Raw genomic sequence first — 18,356 nt, 5'->3', positions numbered from 1 at the left:
TACAAGCAAAAAAATAACATACAGTATATGAACAAAAAAACAATTAGCAGATGTCAAGGGAAACCACATTTAAAATGATTGGAAAATGCTGAGATCTGATCCCTTCATGACGTCATATGTGACGAAACACGTAGGGTGATGCCAGGATACATGCTAGCACATATGCTTGATGAGCCATGACATCTTGGTTTCTGGCAGTGTGGATAAGTGCTGTATGTTCTGCAGTCTACTGTAAGTGCATTTACAGAATAACATTTTTTTTTAACGTGGATTTACACTATGTGAGCTGTGTTTTTCGTCCCTTACTGTAACATGAGTTGAGGTACCTGTTAAACTGACAGAGAGCTGTGGAGTGCCATCATGGGGATCCAGGATGCAGCCTGTAGGAGTTACCACACTTACATGTAAAACAGGGGTCCCCCACATGAGGGCTGGGATTTTAAGGGCAACTGAGTATGATAGAGAAACCAATAAATATAAATATAAGCGTATTTTATTAATGTATAAACATTAAAAATTCAGTGCATATAACTAATATAACTGACTAGTTAAGAACAACAACAACAACATGTGATAAGGCATGAATATACAAACAAATAGTCCCCTGCGTTTGAGAAATGTGTCTGACGCGTTTCAGGAACTTGTCCTTTCTTCCTGAAACGCGTCGGACCCATTTCTCAAATGCAGGAGACTGTATTTGTTTGTATATTCATGCCTTATCACATGTTGTTGTTGTTCTTAACTAGTCAGTTGTATTAGTTATATGCACTGACTTTTTTATGTTTATACATTAATAAAAATACTCTTATATTTATTGGTTTCTCTATCATACTCAGTTGCCCTTAAAATCCCAACCCTCATATGGGGGACCCCTGTTTTACATTTATATACACAGGATGGTGGCAACGCCAGAGTCCACTTTTGGTGAAACATTCTTCTCAGAGTCGACACTTACAAGTGGGTTTTCTGAGGTGCCACTTGACTGCAAGAGGCTCTTTAAGATACCTAAAGTGATATATGACCACTCTATATTGGGGGTCATATAATTTATTAGTCCAGCCTACAGCCAGCCCTTTTGGCAATTTAACCACTTCTTGCAAAATCATGTACCTGTATGTCATTTTGTTGAAGTGGTTGTACCAAAGTGATGCCTGCAGCCAGAGGCATCATCCCAGTACCGTTTTTTAGTGCGGACGGTCGGCTTTCATGTGACGACAACTGATGCAGCTAAGCAGCCGCTCGCCGGTTACCACAAGCAGTGGGGGGACGGACAACCCCCCCCCCCCCGCAACCTTCTACCACTCCGCCCTGGTCTCCCGTCTCCACGTCCGGAGACCCGAACAAAGCCGGAATCAGCTCCGAACGGGTCTCCGATGTAGTAACCCAGAAGTGACATCACAACGTCACTTTTCGGCAGCCAACAGCGCTGATTTTAAAAAATCCAAGGTGTTCAAAAATGCAGATTTGGCGTTTTAAATACTTTGAAATACAGAGGAGGGGTTTGGGGTATTTTAGACCCCAGATCCCTCCATAAAGAGTACCTGTCACATGCCTATTACTGTTACAAGGGATGTTTACATTCCTTGTGACAGAATAAAAGTGATCAGAATTTTTTTATTTTTTAAAGGAACAGTGTAAAAACTATAAAAAATAATAAAATGAGATAAAAAAAAATAATAATTTTAAAGCGCCCCCGTCGCGCACCAAAGAAAACGCATACGTTAGTCGCGCCCTCCTCTGTAACTTTAAACTGGTAACTGATGAAATGTTTTAAAGCAACGACTATGGAGATTTTTAAGTACCATAGTTTGTCACCATTCCATAAGTGCGTGCAATTTTAAAGCATAACATTTTAGGTATCTATTTACTCAGCGTAACATCATCTTTCACAATATACAAAAAAATTGGGCTAACTTCACGGTTACTTTTTTTTTTAAATTCAGTGAAGTGTATTTGTTCCAAAAAAATTGTTTTTGAAAGACTGCTGCGCAAATACAGTGTGACATAAATTATTGCAACTTCAGCCATTTTATTCTCTAGGGTCTTTGCTAAAAAATTATATATAATATTTGGGGGTTCCAAGTAATTTTCTAGCAAAAACGACTGATTTTAACTTGTAAACAAGTGTCAGAAATAGGCTTGGTCTTGAAGTGGTTAAACAACTTTGCTCCATGCCCTTACGTGGTCTATGATCTCCGGTGTGTTCCTGTGTACGACTTGGCCTGGTTGACTTCTCTTCCGATACCTGTTCCTGTTTTTGCTTCCTGACCCCGGCTCGTCAGATTACCTGCTCTGGCATCCAAACCCTGGCTTCAGTTTTTGACAACGTTCCTGAACTGTGCTTTTTTTTTGCTATTTTATTAAAGGTGTGATTTTAACTGCATTTTCTGTCTCTGTCTGGTTTATGGTTCCTGACACTGCCTCACAATCAATATTCCAGTTCATTCCAGTGGTGTTCAGGAGTTGAGCTCAGGGCTCTGTACAAACCATTCTGGTTTCTTACCATCAAACTCAGCTAACCATGTCCTTATGGAGCTGGATTTGTGCACGGGGGGGGGCACAATCATGCTCAGTGGGGGAGGGCCTCTCAAAACAAACCACTTGCCCCCCCTCCCATTTGGTTGGTCGGTCAGTCAAGTCCCCCACCCTGTCGCTTGGTCGATCAGCAAACTCCCCCCTCCATCGCTCGCCCCTCCGTCCACCAGCCCCACACTTACCCCATCCAGGTCATGGGCAGCTTCCCCCTGCGTCTCCTCCCAGATGGTTCCCCTCTGCTTCTGCTCCCAGCCAATACGGTCGCTTCTCCTCTCGGCCAATCAGGTCTTAAGACCCGCTTCCTGATTGGCTGGAAGGAGAAGCAGGAAGACAATAGAGAATATTAATTCGCTACTGTCACATAACTGAGTGAGCTCAGGGCGCAGTGCTCTGCACCCTGAGCCCACCCTTCTTGAAACCAATTAGAGCCTCAGGCTCTAATCATGTGCTTAAAAAAAAAAAAAACCCATTGAAATCCATGCGTCCATCGCCCTGAATGCAGATTAGGGGCGGGGCACATGGATTAGGGGGGCGGCGCCCTTGCGCCCATAATGGAGCGGCCTCCATCTCATAGGGAGAGGTGGCCGTATACTGTAACCTGTGGGAAGACATGGTTATAGAAGGTTTTGAGTGTCATAGATGACATGCTAATGACCTTATAGTGTATTTTATCATTAAGGCTTGGATGGAATTGCCCGGGTTCGTAATAGGTTTGAACAGTAGCTGTTTTCAATTCTAGTCGCTGATCTCATCATTGATTTTTTTCGTACTAATATATGTTTAGCTTCTGGATTAAAGCCTTTCTTTTGTTCACAAAAACTGCTGCAAATTATTCTGCTTATAAACAACTCACCAGTGCATAATGAGTGAATATAAAATCCATTCAAGCATGTCCCCCATCTTGCCTCCCGCAGAGAAGAAGGTGAGGCCAACTGTCAATCACGGCCCACACATCAGATACCCCTCTGCCTTCCTGTGCCCATCATATGTCACCACTCTCTCTATGCATCAGCCCTCAAGGAGAAGTAGTTGTGTTATTAGGCTCAATTCACAAAGTCAATACAATAAGGATTTGTATTGTCTAAAAATTAGTTATTTTCAACTGATTCCAAGGAGATTTGAAAATTAAAGTCACATGGCTGAATCAAATGACCATAAGGCTCGGTTCACACTGGGGCGACTTGGGATCCGACTTGTACGCCCTCAAGTCGCCCCAAGTCGCCCCAGAAATAGTTTGAATGGGAGTTAACGCTAGCGTCTTAATAGACGCTACTGAAGTCGCTCCGACTTCAGAGCGTACTCCCTGTACTACTTTGATCCGACTTGGTAGGCGACCTGTACCATAGAAATCAATGGAAGTCGCCTCCAAGTCGGATCTCTCTGTAAAGTCAAGCGACTTTGCAGGGAAAACCCCTCCCTCCCCCCCTCCCTCCCAGAGAGCTGATTGGCCACAGGCGAAGTCGCCTGTCATGCAGGCGACTTCAAGTCGCCTTGTAATTTGCTAAAGTCGCGTCGAAGTCGCGTAGAAGTCGCCGTGCAAAGTCGCGCTGAAGTCGTGTTGCCCCAGTGTGAACCGAGCCTAACTTTCCTTCCGGTTGATTGAGACAATTTCCTTTGGATTTGATCAAACTTACTCAATCAGCCTGAATGGAATATTATAAATTGCTTTGCATCAACCGGGAGCACTAAGGTACCTTGTTCATGAATTAGATCATATTTTAACCGCACAGACAATGAGATTACATGATAAAAACAGAGATGCGATTGATAATTTACAATTGCAATGTAAACCCTTACATTTTTAACAACAAAAATGTTATACTTACAGTACCTGCTCTGTGCAATGCTTTTGCACAGTGCTGCCCCAATCCTCCTCTTCACGGGTCCCCCACCGGCACTCCTGTCTCCTTCCGCCACTGTGTGCCCACCATAGTAAGCCGATTGCTATGGGGGGCGATTGTGCGGTCTCGCTCCTGAGCTGGCTCTGTGTGTCCATTGACATAGAAAGCTTGGCTCTGCCGCACTCTTCTCACTGGCTGTGATTGACAGCAGCAGGAGCCTTTGTGGCTCCTACTGCTGTGTCTGAGCCAATGAGGAAAGAGCCGAGAGAGCTGCTGCTCTCGTGCACATTGCTGGATTGAGATGGGGCTCAGTTAAGTATAAGAGGGAACGGGGGGGGGGGGAGCTGCACTCGGGAGGTTTTTTACCTTAATGCAGAGAATTCATTAGGGTAAAATACCTTCAGCCTTTCAAACCACTTTAACTACTGATTGAAATCCATTTCCCCATGTGTGGCATATTGATCAACTACATACTGATTATTCCTATAGCATGGGATGGATTTCAAAAGAAACTGATCATTTACTAAAGTGTGCATGGCCACCAAAAAAGCTTGTGGTAAAGCTGAAGTTTCAGTTTGGTTCTCAGTGCTTCTCTATGCAATGCAAGCAGATCATAGCTTGTGGGAGGGACCAGCAGGGTGCAGTACATCGCTTCCTAAAAATATCACAGCACCCGGTCTCAGTACTCCTCTCCAAAGCCCTCGGCCCTGATGCAAGCAGTGGGCTGGCTCTTGGGAGGAACAAGTATCAAAATGCCTTGATGGGGTGGGTGCCAGTTTGGAGGTGTTCCTAGGCAAGAAACATTTGTATGCAGACCGCTCTCGGTAACGCCCACCTGTGTTGCTGAGCCTCCCTTACTTTAAAAAATTAAATACAATAAATGAAAGGGGCGGGATGGCAACAGTCAGGCTGGGGAGTAATGGCCTATATCAGCAGTCACCAACCAGTGATCTGTGGACAAATGGTAGCCCACAAGAAAATTTTGGAAATCCCTAGGGGTTCTGCCGCAAATCATCATTGTGGCGGATGAATTCCACCCAAAGTTGTTTCCAGTGTTGTTCTCAATGCGTGCTGACAATCAATACTGTCAGCGTGCATTGATATCCGATGCCTCCTCCGTAGTTCTGGCCTGTGAACTCCGAGAGTGGCACCGGGAGTAGTGCAGAGAGCGGAAGGTGAAGAAGGAGGGGGCTTCCAATGGCAGCGCTGATCACAGACTGTGGGAGGGAGCACGGAGCTTGAGCACATGTGGCTGGATAAGGAGGTGAGATTCAATGAGGCAGCAGTGTGATGCAGAGTGCGGGGGGGGGGGGGGGGGAGCCAGAGCATTGTGTGTATAAGGCAGCAGTGTAATCCAGGGGGAGAAAGCCAGAGCATTGTGTGTATAAGGCAGCAGTGTGATCGGGGAGTAGAGAGCTGGGGCATGGCAGAGAGCCTGAGCATTGTGTGTATAAGGCAGCAGTGTGATCCAGGGGGAGGGGGCAGAGAGCCGGAGCATTGTGTGTATAAGGCGATTAAATTTCATGTTAGTGGTCTGCGGGATTCAAAATTGTGTGTTTAGTGGTCCGTGAGGTCCAGAAAGGTTGGCGACCATTGGCTTAGATGATGCTGGATGTCCTCCAGCCAGGAAATGATGCAAGCTCCATCTAACTTGCTGAACCTTCTACTGCACATTGTGAGAAGCTCGCAGTGCAGTGAAATCAGAGTAAGCAATTTCAGTACAGAAGGGGATCCTCTACAACTGTGCAAGACTAAAGGGTAAGCCAGAGGTCAGATTTACTGTTTGTGAATTGAGCTCATTATCTATTGTGTTTAATAATGGCTATCTCACCTCTGTCAGCAGTTGCATTCCTAGAACTTAATGCCATTATGAAAAGCAATCGTACTCCAAGCCAAACAACCTGGAGGAAGACATTTTGTATGGATCAGACTGTATATAGGAATACTCACCGATTCGTCCACAGCAACTTCATACTTCTTCAGAATTTCAAACTGGTCATGGATGGGCATGATCTGACTTTCCACCTTGGACAGGTCGCTCTGGAGGGTGTCATACAAGGTCAGGCTCTGTGCCAGTTCTCCCAAGGTCTGCGGAGACCTTATCACCCTGCAGGACATATATAGGAAACATGATCAGAATACTAAAACTGGTGCTGGATACACGGGACACCCATCTTTCTGGTGTCCACCTGCGCCACATTAAAAAAACAGATGACCTGTTTCAGAGTGAAATGGAGGGTGGTGCAGGTTCTGCACTTAATAAACTAATGGATCATGGCAGTTTTCAATATAGAAAACTGCTGCAGATCCTCGTCAGATTGGACATGGTGTACATAAAGTAAACAATCTTCTGGTAACCTGGCAAACAGCTCCCATGCCTATCTGTGTAGGCAATGAACACCCAACACGGGCAGAGCCTGCATATAGGATCCTTTCCCTGCCTAAATGCCTGGCTGTTACCTCGTCAAGGTTAGCCTTCCTCCTACCTCTTGCTCTCAGCTGAGCGAGGGTGAGCAGAGGGAGGTGGAGCAAGGAGCTTCAGCTTTCCAGCTCTCTATGCCATTTCCACTGCACAAATGACAAAGAAAACAAAGCAGATTGCTCCTAATTAAGTAAGAGGCTCAGTTTAGAAGAGTGGTGCAGGCTTTATGCCTGCGCCATTTTTTGTTAATTTTTCCCCGAGTATATTTAAATGGAGTTAGGCTAGCACACATTGCATTTCACAAAAAACAAAGAAAGAGAGGGCACAGCTAAGTGCAGTATTATGAATCTTTAATCTGTAAAGAATACTCAAGGCATATAAAGATATTTAGATACAAAAGCGCCAGTCAGCTCTCCCATCCAGCCTGGAGTCCGCTCTGGTCAGCCGGCAAGGCAACCTTGCTGCTTGAAGGTCCCTCCATACTGACGGGAATCCAGCATAACCCACTCAGGAAAACACTGATGTCATCAGATTGAGAGAACCTCAGTGGTCGTGGTTACGTGTTTCAGGGGTATGCCCCCTTTCTCAAGCCAGTCAAGCTGAATGGTCTTTTTTTGCAGCTGAGAATCTTTAAGTGCCTTGTTTCACCTTTTCACATGTGAGTGGCAATTTTTAAGTATTCTTTACAGATTAAAGAGTCATAATACTGCACTTAGCTGCGCCCTCTCTTGCTTTTTTTTTTCTGGAGACATCTCTTATCTCAGGAGGAGCAGCAGCAAGCGTCAGCTACAAGATTGAATGCTTTTCGAAGCTACACCTGATGATCATTTACTAAAGAAAGACTTTGCATAGTTCTGATCTCTGTAAACTAGTGTTGCTGATGGCAATTAGTATGATCCCATACACACATTTTTTTTTAACTTTACATCTGACTTTAACATATATTTTCCCTCTTGTGTAATACATATGTGTGGCGGCAAAGAGAGTGAGCTTTAATGCCCACGCCCCGCATATATGCATCAATGGGTGGTGGAGGTTTCTGCTGAGAGCACGTTCGCTGAGCGTTCCAAGTACAGTAACCAAGCTGTCAAAAACAGCTCCCGTTCTCTAGCCGGGACTGGCTCCTGATCACGTGACCACTGTGACAGCCAATCGCAGTGGTCATTTGATCAGGCAGTTCTTCCTTCCCTTGGGTGTAAAGACCCGACTAAGGCAAGCAATAAATGGCCTGGCCTGAAGAACACAGTGGTTAATTCTAGTGGCTGTAGCCACTGACAATAATCGCATGCCAAAAATCCAATGTGCTGATTATACCCAAGTCGTTCGATGGATCGACTTGGGTATAATAAGCCTGCCCATAGATTGTTTAAATTATGGCCGGTCCCTGCTGAACTGGCTGAGATTAAATGCAATCTATGGCTTGCTTAAAGGGATTCCGGAGGCTGGGCGGTAAAGGGCCAACCAATGACCCCCCTAGTGATTAAGTAAGGTGACTCCAATTTGTGGAAGGAAGACAGACGGGGTGCACTCACCGTTCTGCATTGTCGCGCAGATAAGCATGCAGTTCCACCAGTTTCTCAGTGGCCATTTGTCTCAGTAAGCCAGTGAACTTGTTCTGCCACTCGTTGCAGTGTTGGAGCAAAGCGAACTTGAGTTGGCTGCAGTCCAGCATGACAAACTGGATGTTCTGTATGGTCTCCTGCTTCTGAACACTGTTCACCAGCTCTTTGTACCTAGAAATATGGTTGTCGGGAAAGAAAACTGATAAAGTGTGTTGTGTTGCCTGAAGGAAATATTTAGCCAAAGTAAAACATATGGATTGAGTGACAAAAAGTCTCTCGGCATACAAGGTTGCGTTGGGTATTGCAGAGTAGGTCCCGGCCATTTTGTTGGGCCCTGAAATTTATAAGCTTTAACATGTTATTGTAGTTTCAAATGTTCCATCTTTTTAAATCTGAAGCTTCCATCAAGATAATTCTGGGTGATCCTGCTGTGAAGGCCCTTGTTGAGGCATAATTTGGTATAGGGTGACAAAGCTGTCATTTTCTCCCAACAGAGTTCCTGCAATGACATTATGTTACTACAAGTGGCTGTCACCATCAGGAAACTCTTTAAAACATCCTCTCAGCAATGTGCATGCATACACCAGGCGTGCTCCCAATGCCTGTGATTGCACTGTTTACCATTACTATCTTGATGGGGAACCCCTATACCACACATCTGAGACCTTGCGTAAGACCCTACACTAGACCCTAGATACCATTGATTCAACTTTTGGTGTGTTATTGGGTGGTTCCAGTGTGAGATGCTTGGAGCCTCCTAGGGGTTGGTTGCTGGAGGTCCACCGACTGGTGATAATGGATGACAACTTTTTGCTTTTATCCTCAACAACAGTTGTTTGGCGTTTTGTACTCTTTGGATGAAGACACCCTGCCATCCTTCCGCTGTTATGCCCCTGATGAAAGGAATCATTTTATTCTGAAACGCGTCAGTTTGAAGTGTACGGTCATTTGTTTACAGAGTACTCAACTGTTGTTTACGCATTTTATTGTACTATTTTGTATGTTTCTTTTCCATTCTTTTACCATGTTATAATAAACATTGTATATTTTATCCTAGCTCATAGACTTTTTGTTGCCTTTAAAGTCTCAAATTTGGGGGTTATCAGTTTGCTTGTGATTGCACTGTCAGTAGAAGATTGCCTACAAAAAAAGCATAGAGCACATTTGCTCTGTGTGTTGGGATCGCAGTGATGGCCAATGTACTTAAAAATGAAACTATTTCCAAGCTATCCATTTTAAAGCATTCACTATATGTACTGTATAGCATGTTGTCAGGGCTGGGCTCCTGCTACTTAACGATCTTTCAGTGCTCAGAAGCTGCTGAGCTGTCAGTTAACTACCAGCCACTCATTGTTACCACAGTGACTAACCTGGTTACCATTAACCTGCATCAATAGTCCAACCTACAGCCATCCTCTTTTTGCTATTTAAAGTGGTGTTCCGGCCGAAATTATACTTTTTAAATAAAAATACCCATATAATACACAAGCTTAATGAATTCTAGTAAAGTTAGTCTGTAAAATAAGGTCTGTTTTGTTAGTTTATAGCAGTAGTTTGTTATTTTAAAACCTCACAGCAGGCCGTGGCCATCTTAAGTGTGGGCATCTGAAGCCAGACTGTATTTCTTCCTGGATCTCATCCTTGCAGATCTCGCACATGCTCAGTGCAGCACAAGCAGTGTAATAGGTTTCAGGTCAGGTTTCCATAGCAACGGCAGTGTCAGAGGAAGTTGCCGCCCCTTCCCAGAAGGCATTGCAAACAGGAAATGATGCGATGGGCCACGGCCAGGGAGGAGGAAGTGAAAAATGAATACAGCAGATATACAGTAGGTGCTGAGAAAAAAAAAATATCCAATTCTTTTACAGTGCAGTTTAGTGAGGGATGCTGAAGAGTTGTAAAAGTGGGTGGAACTCCACTTTAGGCAGCTTAGCTCATTTCCTCCTTGCCCGTGTGTGGTCTATGATCTCTCAGTGCGTTCCTTCCTGTGCTCCCGAGTATGACTTGGCCTTTCTGACTTCCCCTCCGATTCCGTTCCTGATTTTTGCTTCTGACTATGCTGACTTCTGGTTTCCTGACCCATGGTCTGATTACCTGCTCTGGCATCCAAACCCTGGCTTCTGTTTTTTGACTACGTTCCTGAACTGTGTCATTTTTGCCATTTCATTAAAGATGTGATTTTAACTGCATTTTCTGTCTCCGTCTGGTTTATGGTTCCTGACTCATGTCTACTAGACCTGCCACAGCCAGCACCACACAACACCCACGCACAGACACCAGGGAGAGACCTGATGCCAGACCCAATGCCAGAAGAGCCCAACAGATAAGGGCTTGTCATGGACAGGTTACCATAGTAAACAGGGCACTGGTTTGTTTTTAGGGAGATGTGTTACATGGAGGTTGGGGATTTTGGGTGCATTAGCATTGTTATGTATATACCTTTTTGATCAGTAATGCATTATGCATCATCCTTTTGTTATGTAATCCAAAGCCAACAACTCCGCTCCAGACTAAAGCCTCTCCTACGCTGTTGACCATTCGGGTGCCGGCACAGGAGCTTGTCAGTGCTCTTGATTCCAAAACACCAATACATTACAAGCCTCACACTGATGCACACCTCTAAGCACTTTGACCATAGATGGCATGGTAGCATACAAAGTGTCCCCACACAAAGACTGCCCTAACGCGTTTCACCATAGCAGGCTTTTGGCTGATTGGGTATTTTGCATGCTGATTGCTGTGGATTGACTGGGTAAGTTCCTGTGGCCGGGGAAATTTGATTGTTGGTTCTGGTATATGAAGCGTTCTACTCACTTTCAAAAATAGTTTTTTTCGGGGTGTATTGCCCTGGCATTTTAGGGCCTTGAGAAATACGATAGAACATGTTATAGAAGATATTTTTTAAAACGTCCAGACTTTTTTTCCTTTATATAGTAAAAAGGTTTTTTTTAAAAAACAGTGATTATTAAATACTGTACAATCAAAAGAAACCTCTATATCTAAAATAAATGGTAAAGAAATATGAATGTGTATACAGTAAGGCATGATGCAGTAATTTTCAGTCAAACTATCAGAGCACTGAAAACTAAGCAAATGCCTGGACAGGAAGGGGGTGTAACATGCTGGTATTGAGGTGGTTAAAGCGTTTGTTACCCCAACATTTCATATTCCTAAAGTGTGCCTGCTGTACCATATACTTGTTTGAAAACGTATCCTGTTCTCTTTCTATTGCTTCCTTTGTGTGTGTTCCTCCTAGTCCCCTTGCTTTTCTATTAAAAACTGACCACACTAAGCAGGAGAACGCACCGTGGTCAGTTCTCTAGCTATGCTGGGAACTCAGTGTGGTCTCCAATGATTAGACTTGTCCTGACACGCCCCCACTGCACAGCCATTCACTGGGAAGCTCAGTGTGCTGCTGCTTCTCCTCCTCCAAGCTCTTATGCAGCGAAGAACAGAGGGAATGTGATCACATATAAAAAATGAAAAAAAAGGGGAAAAGGGTATTTACTGTGTAATGTGTATTTATATCTATACAAAAATGTTTTGCCTTTCATTTCTATTTTCAACTGAATGAGTTGTTTTATAAGGTTATCACTTACAATCACTTTAAGCTGTTAGGTACTGATTGAAACCAGACTTCAGAGTCTATGTTGTGATCTTTGAGGATGAATTCCTCCACAGTGCCTACAGCTACAGAGGACACACATGGCTTATTATAAAGCTTTTTTACTCTTGCTAAAAATGTATAAATGAAGCCTGAGCACTTTAACATTCACACCCCCTGCAGTGCCCAAAGCCCTCCCAGAGCGGGCATGGAAACCACTGCTTCCTGATACTCCCCATTTGTATAGGCACATTCAGAAGATATGCACAGGGCCTCAGATTCTCCCTAGAATAAAAAAAAGCAGCAGGGGCGGGAAAGGTGGGGAGGGGCAACCAACTATATAAATTAAAAAAAAAAAAAAGTACTTCGCTTTTTTTTAGCACATAGCTGTCATTGGCCAGCCCTTTCCTTCACCCTGCCCCTCTATGGCCCACAAAGTTTTTTCTTTTGTGAACAAATATTTAGACAGGCAAAATAAAAAATTCTCACCGGACCATATCAGCATCGAACGCAGACGCCATGGGGTTAAGGCGTCGGTAGCGTCGCATTAGGGTGTCCTTCGGGGGCTCCCAGATCATTCGGAAGGAGTCCCATGTCTTCTGGTAGGCCTGAAGAAGGGTGGCATTTGTGGCCATTCCTCCACTGATCAGAGCTTGGATCTTCTTGATCTCTTCATCGCGCTCTGGAAGGTGAAGACATGGACTTAAAATATTGTTTTTTTTAGAAAATGTTTTAACCATTATGATCAAGACTAAAATATATTTTAAATTTGACCTCCAGCATTCCCTTCAGTCTTGCACAGTTGTACAGGCTCATCTCCTGTACTGAAATGGCTTACTCTGATTTCACTGCACACTGTGAGCTTCCCGTGCGCCCCCTATGGACAGGCCGCCATTGACAACCTACCTAGGAACTCAGTATGGAGGAAGATGTTCCTGTGACCGCACATCTATAGCATCCCAAGATATGGTGGTAAGTGGCAACTAGGGTTGCCACCTCATCCCTTTAAACCTGAACACAAGTGAATTATACAGGTTCTGTGGCTGATTAAGGTGGTAATTTAACTCACTTGTTGCCTTACCTGCATTAAAAGAGCCTTCAGAATCTGCGTAAATCATATGTGTTTGGGTTTAAAGGGATGAGGTGGCAACTCTAGTGGCAACGTCAGCCTGGACTCCAGCCAGGCCACACCCCCTCGGAGGTCAGTCGTGGGGCAACACCACCTCATGTTAGTCATGTCAGTCTGGAGCCACACCTCCAGACTGACACCCAACCATCAAGGCATTTTCATATATTTGAATAAATCCCAAGAGTCAGCCCATTGATAGCACCATAGGAGTACCTAGGAAGGAATCTGTGTACAGCACCCTGCTGGTCCCTCCCACCAGCCATGATTTTCCAGCATCATATAGAGAAGCATAGAGACCAAGAAATGACATAATTGGATCTATGTAAAATAGGGAATTTAATAAAAATGGAAAAGTATTTTTTTAAAGCTTCATTAGCCTGTTTCTGAGCGGGAAATTAGAAACTAGGGAAGGCAACATTAAGCAGATTAAACTGTGTTAAATGTGTTGCCAGATTTCCGCACCTAGGATGTTGTGTATGGGGTCCAGTGAAGACTTCTCCTTGGTCAGAATATCTGGAAGACGCTTGAAACTGGAAATGGCAATGAGAATCTCTGAACAGACCCTGTTCACAATGTTGGCTAATTGCAAAAGAGTCGGTGAGAACTCCACCTAATAGAGAAAATCAAACAGAGAAAGGAAGACATTAGAAATTAGCTTACCCAAAACTGAAATTTCTGGCCTTAGTAGACACTACTAGGTTAAAGATCAATTGAACCATCCTTTATAATCAGCTATATACATTATATTACCAAAAGTATTGGGACACCTGCCTTTACACGCACATGAACTTTAATGGCATCCCAGTCTAAGCCTCGGTTCACACCAGAGGTGGCACGACTTGCAGGTCGCCTCACCGAGGCGACCTGCACACGACTGCCCGGGCAACTTGCAAAACGACTTCTGTATAGAAGTCTATGCAAGTCGCCCCCAAAGTCGTACAGGAACCTTTTTCTAAGTCGGAGCGACTTGCGTCGCTCCCCTTAGAACGGTTCCATAGCACAGAACGGGAGGCGACTTGTCAGGCGACTAGGTCGCCTGACAAGTCGTCCCTGTGTGAACCGAGCCTTAGTCTGTAGGGTTCAATATTGAGTTGGCCCACCGTTTGCAGCTATAACAACTTCAACTCTTCTGGGAAGGCTGTCCACAAGGTTTAGGAGTGTGTCTATGGGAATGTTTGACCATTTCTCCAGAAGAGCATTTGTGAGGTCAGGCACTGATGTTGAATGAGAAGGCCTGGCTCGCAGTCTCCGCTCTAATTCATCCTAAAGGTGTTTTATCGGATTGAGGTCAGGACTCTGTGCAGGCCAGTCAAGTTCCTCCACTCCAAACTCACTCATCCATTTCTTTATGGATCTTGCTTTGTGCACTAGTGTGCAGTCCTGTTGGAACAGGAAGGGGCCATCCCCAAACTGTTCCCACAAAGTTGGGAGCATGAAATTGTCCAAAATGTCTTGGTATGCTGACACCTTAAGAGTTCCCTTCACTGGAACTAAGGGGCCAAACCCAACCCCTGAAAAACAACCCCACACCATAATCCCCCCTCCACCAAATGATTTGGACCATAAAGACATCAATGAGCAAGTTTGAGGTGGAGGAACTTGACTGGCCTGCACAGAGTCCTGACCTCAACCCAATAGAACACCTTTTGGATGAATTAGAATGGAGACTGCGAGACAGGCCTTCTCGTCCAACATCAGTGCTTGACCTTACAAATGCGCTTCTGGAATAATGGTCAAACATTCCCATAGACACACTCCTAAACCTTGTGGACAGCCTTCCCAGAAGAGTTGAAGCTGTTATAGCTGTAAAGGGTGGGCCAACTCAATATTGAACCCTACGGACTAAGACTGGGATGCAATTAAAAATCATGTGCGTGTAAAGGCAGACGTCCCAATACTTTTGGTAATATAGCATACATTCCAGCTACATCACAACAGAATATGAATATATTGTCTTTATGAAGCAGCCAAAACCTGAGTAGAAAAGCCTGTCCTCTGCCAGCATGCTGCAGAGTGAGACCCATGATCCCTGTGTAGAAACAGTGGTCTCTCTGCAAAGGTCCAACACACCTCCTGCTGATACTATAAACAATGCAACACTGCTCCAGATCGGTCTGTTACTCGAGATCCCACACACATCCCTCCCATTCGGGTGCAAGCCCAGCTCGTCATGCTGAACAGTGTGGATGAGAAGAAATCTGGATGGCTTCACTACAAAATAGATTTATCTTTATTAATAAGCATAAAATGACATCATACAGCAACCAAACCCCATGGGGAAAGAGAAAAGTCAATGCAGTTGGCGCTGCTCTAGTGCTTGATCATGACTCCATGGAGTCATAATTAACCACTTTAGCTCCAGAGAGTTTACCACCCTTCATGACCAGGCCATTTTTTGTGATACGGCACTGCGTTATTTTAACTGACAATTGCACGGTCGTGCGACACTGTATTCAAATAAAATTTTTGTCCCTTTTTCCCCACAAATTATTTTGGTGGTACTTGATCAACTCTGCAATTTTTATTTTCAGCGCTATAAACATAAAACGACCGGCAATTATGAAAAAAAAAATATTTTTTTGACTTTCTGCTATAAAACATATTCAATTAAAAAAAAATGTGAAAAATCTAATTTCTTCATCAAGTTATGCCAATATGTATTCTGCTACATAGTTTTGGTAAAACAATTCCAATAAGTGTATATTAATTGGTTTGCACAAAAGTTATAACGTCCACAAACTATGGGATATTTTTATGTATTTATTTTTTACTAGTAACAGCGGCGATCAGCGACTCATAGCAGGACTGCGATATTGCGGTGGACAAATTGGACACTGACACTTTTGATGCTTTTTTGGGGACCAGTGACACTAATACAGTGATCAGCAGTAGCAGCTGGTGGACTTTTCTTCTGTGGGGCGGCAAACAACCAGCACTACCCCCTCTCCCTCCGGGCGGCGCGGCACTGATGCACCCCCCCCCTTCACCAGGGGTGGCCACGGGGCTACCCCCCCGGGAGGTCAGTCACTTACTATGCAGCGGGCTGTGTCCTCCTCCTGCTGTGTCCTCCTCTCCTGCTGTGTCCTTCGGGCATCGGCAGCGGCGGGTCAGGATCCAGCGTGTCTCCTATTCCACAGCGCTAGGCATCCAATAGGATTGGCCAATCGGAAAACAGGTCTCACTTACCTGCCTCCTGATTGGCGGCGAGTAACTGTAGTGTGAAAATAGCGAAAATTCATTCACTATGGTCACACAACAGGGTGGGATCGGGGTGCACTCTCTGCGCCCCAAGCCCACCCTATTTTGAAGCCTATTAGAGCCTCTGGCTTGAATCAGGTGATTCAAAAAACACACCCCCGCCCACCCCCATCATAGGAATTCATGTGCCCGGTGTCCTGAAAGGGACCAGGCACATGGATAGGGAGGGCAGCGGAGGTGTTAGGGAGCGCGGCACCCGTACGCCCACAATGCACAGGCCGCCACTGGTGATCAGTGCTAAAATAATATGCACTGTCACTATACTAATGACACTGGCTGAGAATTGAAGATATGCTGAATGCTGTTTGGAAAAAGTAGGAGGTAGTGCCCGCATCCCTAATTCAAACAAGCTACCAAAGAGATCCCTCTAGTAGGACTTTTAAGGGCAGAAGCTCCAAAATAATCAAGTATTTAATATAAAAAATACATTTTATTAAAAATGGTTAAAACAGGAAGTTGAAAATATATAGTTGTACAAGTACAGTTGATGCAGATGCAAGATGGTGCACAGTAATTTCAGAACATACAACCACTTGCTCTGTCTGGTGAAACACACATGTACAGAGTATACTCAACGCGTTTCAAGTTATAGCGTTATTCCTCTTCTTCAGGGGTGAGTGGTTATGGGTAAAACACTAGTATCATATGGATATATTACAATATCCTAAGCAGCCGCATCATTTAAAAACAAGGATTTTTTGCCAACGTAGATCAGCCAAGATTCCAGGAGGTAAGGGGCAAGGGGATCAAGTCCATTCACTCACAAAGGGCACTCAGCCCAGCCCCAAAGGGGAACACCACACCACAGACCAGCAAAGCCAGTAGATCTCGGCTAGTAGGATAAACAGAAAAGGGACTGAACTTGAAGCTCCAGAGTACCCAAAGTGGGGTGCCTTATGGAGACAGGGCACATCTGTTAGTTCTATTAACTTGGATAATTGCCAACCAAATAGAAAGTGGTTAGAAATGATTATTCAGAAGACACTAAGTTTAAGAGATCTGTGTTGTATGCAGTGGCGGCTGGTGTTCAAAATTTTTGGGGGAGCGCAAACAAACTGAAAAATTCTGAAAAAAAAACATCAATCGCAGCCACTGTGCCCATCAATTGCCACCACTGTGCCATCAAACGCAGTCACTGTGCCATCAAATGCAGCCACTGTGCCCCATCAAATGCAGCCACTGTGCCCCATCAAACGCAGCCATTGTGCCCATCAAACGCAGCCACTGTGCCCATCAAACGCAGCCACTGTGCCCATCAATTGCCGCCACTGTGCCATCAAACGCAGCCACTGTGATATCAAATGCAGCCACTGTGCCCATAAAATGCAGCCACTGTGCCCCATCAAACGCAGCCACTGTGCCCCATCAAACGCAGCCACTGTGCCCCATCAAACGCAGCCACTGTGCCCCATCAAACGCAGCCACTGTGCCCCATCAAACGCAGCCACTGTGCCCATCAAACGCAGCCACTGTGCCCATCAAACGCAGCCACTGTGCCATCAAATGCAGCCACTGTGCCCCATCAAACGCAGCCACTGTGCCCATCAAACGCAGCCACTGTGCCCATCAAACGCAGCCACTGTGCCATCAAACGCAGCCACTGTGCCCATCAATTTCCGCCACTGTGCCATCAAACGCAGCCAGATCGGTCTGTTACTCGAGATCCCACACACATCCCTCCCATTCGGGTGCAAGCCCAGCTCGTCATGCTGAACAGTGTGGATGAGAAGAAATCTGGATGGCTTCACTACAAAATCGATTTATCTTTATTAATAAGCATAAAATGACATCATACAGCAACCAAACCCCATGGGGAAAGAGAAAAGTCAATGCAGTTGGCGCTGCTCTAGTGCTTGATCATGACTCCATGGAGTCATAATTAACCACTTTAGCTCCAGAGAGTTTACCCCCCTTCATGACCAGGCCATTTTTTGTGATACGGCACTGCGTTATTTTAACTGACAATTGCACGGTCGTGCGACACTGTATTCAAATAAAATTTTTGTCC

General features: G+C 44.8%; 1 protein-coding gene across 1 annotated transcript in view; it reads right to left on the bottom strand.

Moving 5' to 3' along the window:
• The window catches only part of DNAH2 (dynein axonemal heavy chain 2), a 391,751-nt gene that overhangs the window by 223,183 nt on the left and 150,212 nt on the right, over positions 1 to 18,356 (bottom strand). The window contains exons 18-21 of the mRNA XM_073623723.1: positions 13,553 to 13,700; positions 12,451 to 12,643; positions 8,331 to 8,531; positions 6,327 to 6,483 (exon numbers count right to left, since the gene is read on the bottom strand). Coding sequence (XP_073479824.1) covers positions 6,327 to 6,483; positions 8,331 to 8,531; positions 12,451 to 12,643; positions 13,553 to 13,700 — 699 coding nt within the window. The remainder of the gene's footprint in view (positions 1 to 6,326; positions 6,484 to 8,330; positions 8,532 to 12,450; positions 12,644 to 13,552; positions 13,701 to 18,356) is intronic.

This window comes from Aquarana catesbeiana, linkage group LG03, assembly GCF_042186555.1.
Source record: "Aquarana catesbeiana isolate 2022-GZ linkage group LG03, ASM4218655v1, whole genome shotgun sequence".
Taxonomy (NCBI): domain Eukaryota; kingdom Metazoa; phylum Chordata; class Amphibia; order Anura; family Ranidae; genus Aquarana; species Aquarana catesbeiana.
This window is presented reverse-complemented; position numbering and strand designations above follow the sequence as displayed.